Raw genomic sequence first — 15,400 nt, forward strand, 5'->3', positions numbered from 1 at the left:
ACCTCCTTTGGATATCTAACAAACATCCCCAATTTACATGGGTTTTCTTTTCTTTTTCTTTTTGACTGTGCCGTGCAGCTTGTGGGATCTTAGTTCCCCAACCAGGGACTGAACCTGGGCCCCCGACAGTGAAAGCGCCGAGTCCTAACCAATGGACCGCCAGGGAATTCCCATCCCAATTTACATGTTTAAACTAGAGCCACCCAAATCTCCTTTTCCAGTGTTTCCTCATTACACTATTTTTCTACTTGCTCAAGTCAAAAAACTTGGGAGTTCTGCTTTATGCTTCTATTTTTCTCATACATCACTACCCAAATCATTAGCTAATCTGCTGGTTCTGGTTCTACCTTTAAAATACAGCCCAAATCCAAGCATTTCTCATACTTTGTACCATTACCACTTAATCTAACCACCAATATTTCTCACCTGGATTACCACAAAATCCCCTTTGTTAGTCTTCACCCTTCTACCCTTGCCACCTACAGACGGTCTTCTCTCAGCAGCTAGACTGATCACTTTAAAATACAGATCATGCCCTCTTCTTGCTTAAAATCTTCCAATAGATTCCTATTTAAATTAGAACCCAAGGTCCTACCAGATCTAGACCCTTCAACTACTCTAACTTAATTTTCTACCAGTCTTCCCCTACCATTTTGCTCCTTCTTGTGATTCCTTGAACACACCAAACACGCTCCTACCTCAAGGACTTTGCACTTAGTATTAACACTGACTGGAATATTCTCCCCTCAGATTTTGAGTGACTCACTCCCTGTTGAATGAATGAATAAATATTTAAAGATAATTTGTTGCTATGTAAAAAAGAGAACTTCAAGAATGAGACAGGAGGTTCTCTCTAAATAAATCCACTTCTTACTATCAAAGAAAAAAAAAAGAATGAAGCAGGAGGGACTTTCCCAGGGGTCCAGCGGTTAAGACTCTGTGCTTCCACTGAAGGGGGGATGTGTTTGATCCCTGGTTGGGCAGCTAAGATCCCACATGCCACGTGGCACGGCCAAAAAAAAAAGAATGAGGCAGGAAAAACAAGTTTGGAGACTACCAGAATAATTCAAAGGGAAAAGTGTGGTGGCTTGGACCAGGAAAGCAGCAGAGATGGAATGAAGGGACATATTCTGGACATATTTTAGAAGAGTAGGTAAGAATTGCTTATGAATTAGAAACAGGATGAGATAAAGGAATCACTCAAAGGATGGTACACAGGTTTTTGCATGAGCAAACACGTGGATGATGATACCATTTATTAAACTGGAGAGTACTAAGGTAGTAACAGGCTTGAGAATGTGAAAGGGATGTGGGAACAGGGAACCAAGAGTTCTATTTTGAATATGTTAAATTTGAGATGCCCATTAAATAATCAAACAGCTGGACATATATATCTACAGTGTAGGAAAGAAGTTAGGGCTATATATATAAATTTGGGATTCATCAGCATAGAACTGTTAGCGGAACCATTGACCAAAACTGTCCGCCCTGGCCAGGCCCTATAGTAACCACGTGCATGAGTTATCTTACAACAGGAGGTCCTGGTAAGGAAGGCGGAACTAACACGCTACCACCAACCGGAAGAATTCGGGAAAGGTCAAAAGGAGAGAGGGGACGCCAGTCCATATGTCCTACCAACCTCCCAGAATCCTTCTCGCTGGAATCCATCTTGGCTGAGCGATGTGTGCACCACCAGGAAGGACCCTAAGTTAGAATGACTGGCCAGAGACAACGCGGAAACTAACCCGATTACCATAAAACCCAAGACTGCGAGCCATGCGGCTGAGCAGTTCTCCTGGGTTCCCTTACCCTACTGCTCTCCGTCCGGGTGCCCCTTGCCAATAAAGTTTCTTGCTCTGTCAGCACATGTGTCTCCTCAGACAATTCATTTCCAAGTGTTAGACAAGAGCAATATAACCAATATTTAAAGCTGTGAGTGAATGAGATCACCCAAGAAGAGCCAGGCAAAAGTAGACTCATCAAAGGAGACTGAAGTATGGCCAGTGAAAAAGGAGGTATGAGATCATGGTGTCATGAAAGCCAAGAGAGCAGTGTTTTTTAAAAAGGGGGAAACCAACTATATCAAATCTGCAAAGAAGTTATTGAGAATTAGAAAATAACCGTTTTATCTGGCAGTATGGAGATTACTGGTGACCTTACAAGAGCAGTTTTAGTGAGGGAAAAAAAGGAGAAAAATCTAAACAGAGTGGGCTGAGGAGGAAAGGGGAAGCAATAAAGTGAAAACAATCAGTACACACAACTCTTGTGAATTTTGCTATAAACTAGAACAGAGTAGTAGCCAGAGGTTGATCTGCAGTAAAGGGAGAGTTTGTCTGTAGACTGGAGCTACCAGACCATGTTTATATGCTGATCTAAATGATCCCCTAAAGAGGGAGAAACTGCTAATGCAGGAGCAAGGACAACTGAAAAGCAAAATGCTTGACTTGGCAAAAGGGACTGATTTGATCCAGGCTCCGAGAGGACTTAATTGACTTTAAGATAAAACAATAAACAATTTAAAGGTCTCCTCTTACAATTATTATTTTTAGGCAATGAAATAGCTTTATATCATATGTTAACCAAAAAAAGAGACATGTATGATGACCAATAGCTCCTGTTATTTATGTGTTAATACCACATCAAAGGTTACAACCTACTTAGATAAAACTAAACAACTAGCTACCTGTCTACAAGTCTCCCCAAAGCGCCAGGTCCAGAATGGGTTTCAGGCTTATTCTCCAGAAAAGAAATGAGATCTATTAATGTCAGGTTGTCCAACTAACTGAGTGCGTTACACCCACATCAAATCACACTGGGCTAATAGAAGCAGACATCAAAAATATATATGACCACGCCAAATGGCTCCATTCCTTTGGACAGGGTAACCCAAGCACTGATTCTATCTGGACCAGGATCGAAATTGTTACCAAACGTAACCTGGTTCTTACTCCTTAGGCCACTGGTTACAATAGTTCTTTTATTGGTTTTTGGCCCCTGCCTTTTTAATCTGCTTGTTAAGTTTGTCTCTTCCAGATTACAATAGTTTCACATCAGGATAATGGTGATGCAGAGATCCTGGCCATTCCTCGGAACAGATCCTGCTGGAATAACAACAGAAGTCACCCTGGGCCCCTTAATGAGACAGGGTGAGAGCTCCGTGAACCCAACTAGGTAGGGTCTATGAACCACATGCTAGCCTGAAGAAGCTACGGAAGACAGACCTTTGCCCTGCATCCTCCCAAAAAAGATTTCTTGGGGCTCATGTCTCGCAGGGGGGATTTGAGGCAGGAGATAGATGGGCCCCAGGCTGAGCAGCTGGAGTTTGTCCCCTGTGGACAGATACTCCAAGATGAATAGCAAGGAGCAAGGAGGAGCTGGCTCTGTCCAGGTAAAAGATAAAGAGACCACATGTTCCTCATTCTCGAGGTCAAGGAGACCTTCCCAACTACAGGTGCGCAAAAAGGCTCCTCGGGGGCCAAAAAGGGAAGGAGCACCACCCCATAGTAGGTGATGTCAACCTACCCATAGGCCTCTTCGCTAGAATCCATCTTGGCTAAGAGACGCGTGTGCACACAGGGGAGGACCCTGAGTTAAACCAAATACAGGCTCAGGGCCAGAAAAAGCAAGATGACTGGCCAGAGGAAACCCAGAAGAAATATCCCATATAAGTGATTGAAACTATCACGAGGGCGCAACTCTCTCTCTGAGCCCGCCCGTGTGAGTCTATTCACATGTACTCTTTTTCCTCCTAATAAACACTTTACTTGTGTCACTACTTTCCATGTCTTTGTGGAAATTCATTTCTACAAAGCCAATGGACCAGGGCCTTGTCACTGCCCACTGGCCCTGGTGGTCCAGTGGCTAGTATTTGGCACTTTCACTGCCACGACCTGACTTCAATCCCTGGCCAGGGAACCGAAATCCTCTTCAAGCCACTGCAAGCCAAGGCCACCTGAGATCACTTTCATAATCACAGAGTTATCTTTAGTCACATAAACGTGGAAACAACTTAAAAGACTATCAACAGTGGGTCAGCTAAATAAATTAGAGAATATAAACTCAATGAAATACTATTTAGTAATTAAAAATAATGAAACAAAGGTGTATATATATTTAACACATCCACAGTATATCACTAAATAAATATTTGATGTGTATTGATACAATGGAAAAATAAAATTCTATTGATGTATTAAAATATTTACATGAGCGTATTTATATACACACACAGATATGTTTTTATAAACACAGAAAAAAGCCTGGAGGAAACACACAACAAACTCTTGGCAGGCGAGGTAATGAGAGAGGCACATGACCCCACTATATACATGAACAAGAAAAACCTATTCAGGGAGAGGGATAAATTAGGAGTTTGGGATTAACAGATACATACTACTATATATAAAATAGATCAGCAACAGGGATTTACTATATAACAGGGGGAACAATATTCAATACCTTATAATAACCTATGATGGCATAATCTGGAAAAAAAATATGTATATAACTGAATCACTTTCCTGTATACCTGAAACTAACACAATATTGTAAATCAACTATACTTCAATTAAAAAAAAGAAAGAAAGAAAAACCTACAGGCCAAAATGCATATAGAAAAGCCTATGTCCTATACACACACTAAGAGTTTAAACACCATAATTCACAGGACTTCCCTGGTGGCGCAGTGGTTAAGAAACTGCCTGCTTATGCAGGGGACACAGGTTTGAGCCTTGGTCTGGGAAGATCCCACATGCCACAGAGCAACTAAACTCAGGCACCACAACTACTGAGCCTGTGCTCTAGAGCCCGAGAGCCACAACTACTGAAGCCTGAGTGCCTAGAGCCTGTGCTCCACAACAAGAGAAGCCACCGCAGCGAGAAGCCGGCACATCGCGATGAAGAGTAGCCCCCGCTTGCTGCAACTAGAGAAAGCCCGTGTGCAGCAACGAAGACCCAACACAGCCATAAATAAATAAATAAATAAGTAAATTTTTTTTAAAAAAATAAATACCATTCAAACACTCATACACCAAGACTTTCATCATGGTACATTTTAATGAAAAACTAAAAGCAATCTAAATGTAAGAAAATGATGCAATTATTAAAAATGTTCATAAAAGATTTTATGTTTTAAGTAGGAAATACTTCACACATATAAAAAAGTAAAAAGATTAAAACACCCATGTATCAAACACCCAGATTAATATAGTTTTTTTTAAAAACATTGGACTTTATTATGTTAGGTGGAAAAACACCTCAGAATACAAAATTAGAGTATGACTTCAGCTATATAAGACTGTATGTAAAGGAGAAGAAATACATGAAAATGTCAACAATGGCTATCACTGGGCACTAAGACTGTATGTGTGTGACTTTCATACCTATTCATACTTTTCCACTGCCAAATTTTCTACAATGAGCTATCATCACTTCCATAATTATAAAAATTTTATTTTAGGGACTTCCCTGGTGGTCCAGTGGTAGAGAATCTGCCTTTCAATGCAGAACACCCAGGTTCGATCCCTGGTCGGGGAACTAAAATCCCACATGCTTGGGGCAGCAAAGCCCAGGCACCTCAACTAGAGAGCCTGCAGGCCACAAACTACAGAGCCCACGTGCCACAACTAGAGAGAAAACCCACATGCCACAACTACAGAGAAGCCCATGCACCACAACTAAGACCTGACGCAGCCAAAAATTAAAAAAAATTTTTTTTTTACTTTAAAAGTACAAAGTTTTACTAGCACCATTACCTTGGGATCATGAACGAATGTATTTCCTTTGGTTCCAGGAGGAAAATCTCCAGTACAAATATATTTTAGACATTCAACGATGGTCTAAAGAAATAGAAAATTATATTATTTAGTTATTAGAGAACTGCAGAATTTAATCATAAAATGTTAACTCATTATAAAATATTATTACCATAGAGACTATAAAAGATATGATCAGATAAAATTTGACATTATAAAACCTGTCATATAAATATGATTAAGTGTTAAAGAATAATTGCTGTAACTTCATAGAAAAGCTACATACTTAACGAGGTATACTGAAATAAAATAAAGAATTATTATTTGAGGGAAAATTTCTCTATTTCTAATTAAAACCCTTTAAGTCAAGTTTTTAATAACAATGGCTAAAGTAAAACATGGTCACCATAGCTGACAACACTATATTGTATAAATGAAATTTAATTAGAGTGTAACTTAAACGTTCTCACCAAAAAAAGATAAATACATGTTAATTAACTAGATAGGGGGAATCCTTTTACAATATACATCTGTGTCAAATCACCATGATGTATACTTTAAATAGCCTACAAATTATATGTCATTATACTCCAATAAAGCTAAAATTTTTTTAAAAGTCGAAACTAAACAAATGGCTAATATCTACAAAGACCTTACTATGTGCCAGGTATTGTACTAACCACTTTCACATACATTAAGCTTTTAATTCTCACATCAATCCTAGGCTGTATAAACTATTTTTTAAATAAATTTATTTTTTTATTTATTCATTTATTTATTTTTGGCTGTGTTGGGTCTTTGCTGTGCACGGGCGGGGTGAGCGGGGGCTACCCTTCGGGGCCGTGCACAGGCTTCTCATTGCAGTTGCTTCTCTTGTTGTGGAGCACCGGCTCTAGGCGCGCGGGCTCCAGAGCGCAGGCTCAGTAGTTGTGGTGCATGGGCTTAGTTGCTCCACAGCATGTGGGATCCTCCCGGACCAGGGCTCAAACCCGTGTCCCCTGCACTAGCAGGCAGATTCTTAACCACTGCGCCACCAGGGAAGTCCCACGTAGAAACTTTTTTAACCTCTATTTTACAGAGAAGAAAACTAAGGCATGGAGCATTTAGGTCACTTTTGCCCAGTCACACAGCTAATAAATGGTGAAGGAAAAAATTTCTATTAAAGCAGCTAGGGCTCATAAACACTAAACATACTAGTCTCTCTACCAGTAGAGCACTTAATACAATGCTAGGTACATAAAAAGCATTCAATAAATAATATTTCTACATAAATAAAAGCAGACAAGAGTCTGGCATTCAACTCTCAACACTAAACCTTGTGTCTTTTTCTATGCTTTTCACTTCATTTATTCCTCTCCCTGTTACAACGATACCACCTTGCTTTTTCTCAAAGCACCCTTTCAGACCAGAGAGCCTCTTGGCTGTACTTTTTTCATAATTGCATACCATTCCAGGCCCAACTCAAATTTCTAAATATTTCCAGTACTGGAGCACAGTATATAAGCTGCGCTTCGATCTTTTATTCTGACTAGGTAAAAGTATCCTAACAACAAAATACTGTCCCAATTTAACCAAGCCCCAACACATGTTTCATTTTAAAATTATGTCATTTACTTATCATTTATTATCTAAGTCGGGATAGACAGTCTTCTTAAAGTCATATATTTATCATATTTTATAACTTTTAAAGAAATCCTGTACGGGGACGACTACCAGGAAGTGAATGCTATGCCATGTAAGGAACGATAAAACATCAATGTAGACAAAAATGCTTCCTGTGGGACTGTGAGCTCGCTGAGCCCGGACGGAGGTAGCTCCCGGTCTCGTGGGATTCTGATGGAAACCTTGTCCACCGGACATGACTGAACACAGGAGTCTGGTCGGTTCCTGAGGTCGCAGTGGCCTGAACGCCACAGGCCACACCAAGCCACGCCCCTGGGCCGGGAAGTCAGCCGGAGACCCAGGTACACCCTGGGGCCCCAGGAGCTGAGTCATATGGACTCCTCTCATCCTAATCAAGAGTTCCGAACTCTGCAGATATTTTACTCCAGATTTCTAACACGTGGCGACCCGTAAACTGAAGGCGGCTACTTAGGACTTACCGTTTTCCCCGCCCCATTGGGTCCAACCAAAATTGTGAGGGGACTGAAGAATGTGATAATTTGTTTATCTTTATCCTCTATTCCAAAACTCCGCACGCCCAGAATGCTCATCTTTTCGATCCGGGACATGTTTGCAAATGTTTCTTTTCTCAACAGCAGGGGTCTAGAGCCCAGGGCTCACTTTAGCAGTGAGGCCCGAGCAGAGCAAGAGCGGGTCTTAAGGACTCGCGCGTCCCGGGGTCGGGAGGCTCCAGGTGAAAGCGAAAGCTCGGGCTGGAACCTTTCCTCCCACACCGGCTTTCTTCCCCGCTGGAACGCGAGAGTGGGGGTGGGGGCCAGCCCGGGGCTGCCCGCGGGAGACGCAGAACACAAGCCCGAGGACCCCGCGACCGTGGTCACTCACAGACTCCCACCTCCGCGGCGCCGCGGGTCACGTGGGGCGCTACGGCCTGCGCGCTTTTACGCCGCAGACCCGGGGCACGCCGGGAAGTCAGAGGCCCGCTGTGCGCGCGCAGCTCTGGGTTCCGGGAACCTTACCGCGCAAGAAGGTTGAGTGCAAGGTCATCTAGCAAGCGGATTCCGGCTCCTTGCTGGCGGCGGGGGCGGGGCGGGACAGCACTGACAGGCACTAACTCTAAGAGAAGACAAAGACTTGTGATGGACAGCGATTCTCAAAGTGTGATCTCGGGACTCCTGGAACGGAGGGGAGTGCGGTGTTCGCTCCTGTCAAAACTTTTTCTAACGATACTAAGACGTTTTCGCCTTTGCGCTCTCAGTCGCTCCCTAATGTACTGAGTTTTCTAGTAATTTCGTGACGTGCGGGACACCATCGCAATGATGGCTAATGGAATGTGTGCTTGTATATTCTTGTGCTTTTAAAAATATTTCAAATTTAGTTTCTACTTGAGTAAATATTAGTAGTTATAACTCACGTAAAAGCCCTTTGGGATCCTCAGAGAGGGGTTTAATACCAAAAGTTTGTGAACTGCCGTTGTAGACCAAAAGCCAAAAAGCTATTATAAGACTATAAAATGTTATGAAAATATGTGAAGTAAATCCACTGCTATAAGTACCACCCCAAGATAGGAATAGACACCTTTAAGAGATTCTGTTATGCAAGATGAATAATAAGAGATCTGTACACCATCGTGCCTATATTTAACAATAATGTATACTTAAAAATTTGCCAATACGGTAGACCTTGTGTTAACTGTTCTTATTACAATAAATAAATAAATAAATAAATAAAATAGAAAATAAAAATAAGGAAGGTGAGAAGAAACTTTTGGAGGTGATGGATATACCAATGGCATTGAATGTATGTCTCCTGCTTAATATGAAGTAGCCAAAATTACCTCTTATGCAGCTGGATTAAAAAAGAAAAAGTTTAACTTGAGTCTTTAGCACCTTTAGATTAAGCTTTCAGTTTACAGGAAGTATTAAGCTAATAATATCACAAGGATGGAAAAGACAAATCTGGAAGGTGGAATGTGCTATAAAACACTGGCCCAGACTTTCAGATTACTGTTACTAGAACAAGAACTTTTGTAGATTCTAAAAGGATGGTTGAGAATTAAAAGAGATTTGAGTTTCATGTTACCAAGATGCAGCGCATGATCCTGGATTGGATCCTGCTTTGGACATAGAGATGTGAAGGGAATTTCAGGTATATGTGGGGAAATTTGAATGTAGACTGGAGATTAAATGCTAAAAAAAAACCCGTTGTTTTCATTATATTAGATGTGATGATATTTTGCTATATGAAAAAGATCCTTTTTTGAGATGCATATAGAACTGTTAACGATAGTGTCATGCTTTCTATAATTTAGTTTTAAAATACTTGAGAAAAACTGAGTTGAAGGAAAAAATGGACATTACAAGGTGCCAGATTCCATTACAAAAATTTTCAACTTTGTAACAGTAGGAAACTATAAAACTAAGATAACAACTCTAGGAGGGGCGGGTGGAAAGATTTCCAATAAAAATGATTAATCTTTAAAATAAAAAGAACTAAAAAGGCGAATCAGTCAAGTTCCCAGTTCTCAGTAAACTACTACTGAAAAATGTTTAGTTTCACTTATATCATAATTAATGAAATGGAAAATAAAATACCATGAGATACTATCTTATACCTATTAGTGAATCTCTTTATCCTTATAATACTTTCTGACATAAATTGTCTTTTTCTGGTATTAATATTGGTACATCAGCTTTCTTTTGATTAGTATTTGTCTAGTATGTCTTTCTATCCCTTGATTTTTAAACCTCTTAATGTCATTTTGCATGAAGTGAACTGTTATTCCTGATAAATTTGGATGTATTTCTCATATCTTTTTTTGTGCCTTTTCCCTCTTTTTCTCCTTTCCAGGTTTCTGGATTGATTGATTTTCATTATTCTCTTGTTTTATTCTACCGGTTTTGAAGTTGCACATTCTATTTTGATTCTTTTAGTCATTATTCTTGAATTTTTCATGTGCCTATTTTGAAATCTGAGGTTAATACCTTTAGTATCCTTTTAAACAGTACAAGAACCATAAAATGCACCGAATCTGATCACTCCTTGCATCTTAATCTTCCACATTATCATTGTTTAGTATTTTTGTTCCATGTTGTCTTGAAATCCTCTGAGTTACTTTTTAAAACCAGCATTATTTATTTATGTTTACCAACGTATTTATCAAGCTTTTTTACTACTACTGCTTCTTGTATCAGACCTTCCTTTGTCGTTCATTTCACTCATTACATTAGCAGAACTATTAAACCCTAGTGCTAAAGAATCTTGAGGGAAAGAAATCTATCCCACATGCTGATATCAGGATTAAACAAAGTTATTTTTGTGAAAGTGCTTTATAAATGGTAAAACACTGTAAAAATATGAGATTTATTTTTTGTGCATTGAATATTTTTAGAGGGTTAATCTGGTAAAATGTAACAAAGCTATTAAAATGATCACACAAGTTCCTCAGCATAAAGAATTTTTTTTTTTTTTTCGGTACGCAGACCTCTCACTGTTGTGGTCTCTCCCGTTGCGGAGCACAGGCTCCGGACGTGCAGGCTCAGCGGCCATGGCTCACGGGCCCAGCCGCTCCGCGGCATGTGGGATCCTCCCGGACCGGGGCACGAACCCGTGTCCCCTGCATCGGCAGGTGGACTCTCAACCACTGCACCATGAGGGAAGCCCGAAAATATTTTTTAAATTATACAGAGAGCTTTTTAGTAGCATTGTTTGTAATTGTGGAATACTAGCAACAACCCAAATGGTGAAGTAAACTGTGGTACATCAATTTCATCTAATAGCAGGTAACCATTAAAATAATAAGTAGTTACATGAAAGAGAAATGTTAATAACAAAAAAGATAAACAAAATTGCACATATTCATTGATTACAACTCTGTAAAGCTGTCTTAGTAAAGATTGGAAGAGGTCAACAAAAACCTAATATAGTAGTTGCTATGCCGAGGGGAAGAAGTTCTGTGTTTATTTTCCAATGATGTTATTTATCAATTAAAAACTTATTTAAAAGATATACTTAGGGTTTCCCTGGTGGTGCGGTGGTTGAGAGTCCGCCTGCCGATGCAGGGGACACGGGTTCGTGCCCCGGTCCGGGAGGATCCCACATGCCACGGAATGGCTAGGCCCGTGAGTCATGGCCGCTGAGCCTGCGCGTCCGGAGCCTGCGCGTCCGGAGCCTGTGCTCCGCAACGGGAGAGGCCACAACAGTGAGAGACCCGCGTACCGCAAAAAAAAAAAAAAAAGATATACTTGGAGATTGAAAGGATGGAGGTTAGAATAAGGTCAAGAAAAAGAAAGAGACGCTATCATTTTACATTTAGTCACTGCAAAAAAAAATTGTGGCATCGTGCCCTGTTATTTGATTAGAATCAGTTCATAGAAAAGTCATTTGACCTTAATGACTACACAGTTAGTAAGAAAACACAGGTATCAGTTTTTAAAAACATGTTGCCAATTTGGAAGCCACTAATAGAGACAAAGGTTTTAGGGCAAAAGGATGAACGTTGCCTACTAATACAACTTTTCAACACCAAAGTCCTTTTTCTAAACTATACAATTACTAGTAATTCTTAAAAATTCTCAATACTGTTTGCTAATTTCTTTCTATTCTCCTAAAATAATGTGGGTTTTTTAAAATACCATGGTAGTTCACATTGGTTTGTTCTCTATAGATGAGCTGACAGCTTTGCTCTATCTTTTTTCCAGGAGTCCTGCCAAAGTTGTTTCTATTATCAGGCTCCTGGCTCCAGGGAATAGACTCCTTCAGTTTCCACAGTATTCACATTAATGTGTTCAACTAATACAACCAAGTTCCTGCTTATTCATTCAGTTATTTATTCAATAAACATTAATTGAGTGTGTACAATAGGCTGGTCATTGAGGGTAAAGAGATCAATTAAATAAAACCCTTATTCTCAAGGAGCTCACAGTCTAGTGAAGTAAAAAGTTCCCAAGTGCATGACACTTATGGGATACAAAGTCTGTTTACATAATAATAATATAAATAATTATAAACTGTTTTTCAATTTGCAAGGTTATTTTTAATAAACTTTTATTTCATTTAGCTTTAGATTTGCAGAAACGTTGAAAGAATATTATAGAGATTTCCTGTGTACCCTGCACCCAGTTTCCTCTGTTGTTCGTATAACTATGGTACATTTGTCACAACTGGGTAACCAACATTGGCACATTACTAGACTCCACAGTTTTTAGGGGGTTTTCTTAGTTTTTACCTACTTAGTTTTAGGGGGTTTCCTGTCTGGGATGTCATCCAGCATACTACATTGCATTTAGTCATCATATCATCTTAGATTCCTCTGGGCTGTGACAGTTCTCAGACTTTACTTGTTTTTGATGACCTTGACAGTTTTACAGAGTACTTTTCAGGTATTTTGTCCTTCAATTTGGGTATGTGTAATATTTTTCTCATGGTTAGACAGAGGTTATAAGTTTTGGGGAGGAAGACCGCAGAGATAAAATGCCATTCTCATTACATCATGTTAAGGGAACATGCTACTAACATGAGTTATCACTGTTGATGTTGACCTTGATCACCTGGCTGAGGTTTGTCAGGTTTCTCCATTGCAAAGTTACTCCTCTCATAATCCCCCTTCCAGACTGCACACTTTAAAATGAATTGTATTCCACAGTTACTTTAAGTGTATCCCACACTTAAAGAGAATTATGCTTCATTTCCTTGAGGCTACAATATCTACAAAAATTACTTGGAATTCTGCAAGTAATTCTGCAAGTAATCTCCTGCAAGTAGGAGATTAAAATTATTAACTTTTGTTTGCAGGTTAACATTAATAAACCTCTTTCAAATACATTATTTTATGGTCCCTGTTCAGAGAGTTTGCAATCAGGTTAGGGAGATCAGACTAATAGAGGAATAGTTATTGACTTATGAAAACATTGTAAGAAATGTAATTTTGTACACTCATGTTCATAATGGCATTATCCACAATAGCCAAAAGATGGAAGCAACCCAAATGTCCATTGATAAATAAACGGATAAACAAAATGTGGTATATGCATACAATGGAAGATTATTCCACCTTAAAAGGGAAGGGGAGTTCCCCTGTGGCCCAGTGGTTAGGATTCCAGGCTTTCACTGGCGTGGCCCAGGTTCAATCCCTGGTCAGGGAATTGAGATCCCCCGTAAGCCTTGCGGTGAGGCCAAAAAAAAAAAAAAAAAAAGGGAAGGAAACTCTGCCACATGCTACAAGATGGATGAACATTGAGGACACTATCCTACGTGAAATAAGCCAGTCAGTAAATGACAAATACTATATGATTCTACTTATCTGAGTTACCTAGAATAATCAAATTCATAGAGACAGAAAGTAGAAGCGTGGTTGCCAGGGGCTGGGAGGGAGGGGGAAAATGGAGAGTTGTTGTTTAATGGGTACAGAGTTTCAGCTTTGCAAGATAAAAAGCGTTCTGGAGATGGATTGTACAACATTATGAACATACTCAACACTACTGAACTGTATACTTAAAAATGGTTAAGATGTTATGTTTTATGTTACATGTATTTTACCACAATTAAAACATTTTTGAAGATACATAATTTTGAATAGGAGGATTTTTAAATAACTTGCCCTCCAATAGGGACCCACAGTTATACTATAGATCAGAGACTGCAAAATAGCACCCTGTATGGTTCTTAAAACTATGAATTGCCAACATTTAAAAATCAGGAGATTATACATAATAATCAGGATTTCCGGCTCCTTTGAAAAATTGGATGATTTGGTAACATAAGTCCAAGGGTGTCACATGGCAACAGTCAGCTGGAGCTGACCAGTACTTGCCACCTGGAGACAGGTCACTCTGCTGCAGTTTTCTGCAGCCCCACCATCTGTGCTGTTGTCACACCTTGCCCATCTCACTCATTTTCATAGCCAGCATGACTCCCTAAAAATAGTGAGTGGTTGGTGAATTTTATCCTGCTTAGTTAACACTAGTACAGTGGTGTCTCAATCCTCCACCACCTAGATTCCCTGTTTAACCCTATAACAGAGAGAAGTTTAAAACTCAGAACTTCATGTATTTAAGGTACTAAAATAACAAGTCACTTGGCAGTTCCTCTGAAACCTTCATCTAAGCCCACACTTCCTCTGTGTAGCCCAAAGGAGTTGAGGAGAACCAGAATGAACTCTCTCTATCTGGGGAGAGAAGGCTCTGCCAGAAGTCAGCTTTGGTTTTGAAAGCACCATTTTAAGAGCACCTTGATCCAGTCTATTGTGATTCCTACCTCACTCCTGCAGCAAGCCACGGTCACTCCTGCAGTCTCAAGGAAAAGGTCTTTCAAGTGTTCAAACCAGGCATGTCTAACCAAGAGTCCAAAACTTTAGCACAAACAAAACCAGACATGGTACAGGAAGGCTGCCACTAAAGTCCCATACTACTTTTATCCCACCTGTGCAGAGCTGTGACTACCCCCATGTAAAAGGCTTGACAGGACTTCCCTGGTGGTCCAGTGGTAAAGAATCTGCCTTACAATGCAGGGGACGTGAGTTCAATCCCTGGTCAGGAAACTAAGATCCCACATGCCACGGGGCAACTAAGCCCGCACGACACAACTACTGAGCCCGCGTGCCTCAACTAGAGCCCGGGCACCATAACTACAGAGCCCACACGCCATGGAGCCTGTGTGCCACAATTAGAGAAGAGAAAACCTACACGCCACAGAAGTCAGCGCTGCAAGGAAAGATCCCGCATGCCTCAACAAAGATCCTGCATGCTGCAACTAAGACCCAACTCAGCCTAAAATAAATAAATAATAAATAAATCTTTAAAAAATAAAATAAAAGGCTTGTCTACCTCCTAGATGCCTCTACTTCACATACAGAACTACATCCAGCTTTGGAAAAGGATTCTAGGTAACAATTCATATTTGGTACAATCTGTGCTAGATACTCAAGGTAGTCCTAAAGCCAGGCTTCCAGGCCACCAACACAGAACCACTTTGGGATGCTCACTGAAACTCTCCATTATAAGCAATGGCTTACACTTCCATTATGTGTG

The 15,400-nt window shown here is 40.2% G+C and overlaps 1 protein-coding gene across 4 annotated transcripts in view; it reads right to left on the reverse strand.

Moving 5' to 3' along the window:
* Positions 1-15,400, reverse strand: part of RAD50 (RAD50 double strand break repair protein) — a 235,793-nt gene that overhangs the window by 91,834 nt on the left and 128,559 nt on the right. For 2 of the 4 annotated variants that reach the window (XM_060008875.1, XM_060008873.1), the window contains one exon: positions 5,754-5,837. The exons of 1 other annotated variant lie outside the window; for it this stretch is intronic. In XM_060008875.1, the coding sequence (XP_059864858.1) occupies positions 5,754-5,837 (84 nt within the window). Of the gene's footprint in view, positions 1-5,753; positions 5,838-7,855; positions 8,300-15,400 lie in introns of those variants that run through there. One more of the 4 variants, XM_060008872.1, reaches the window with a different exon arrangement.

Source organism: Delphinus delphis, chromosome 3 (assembly GCF_949987515.2).
Source record: "Delphinus delphis chromosome 3, mDelDel1.2, whole genome shotgun sequence".
In the NCBI taxonomy this organism is placed as follows: domain Eukaryota; kingdom Metazoa; phylum Chordata; class Mammalia; order Artiodactyla; family Delphinidae; genus Delphinus; species Delphinus delphis.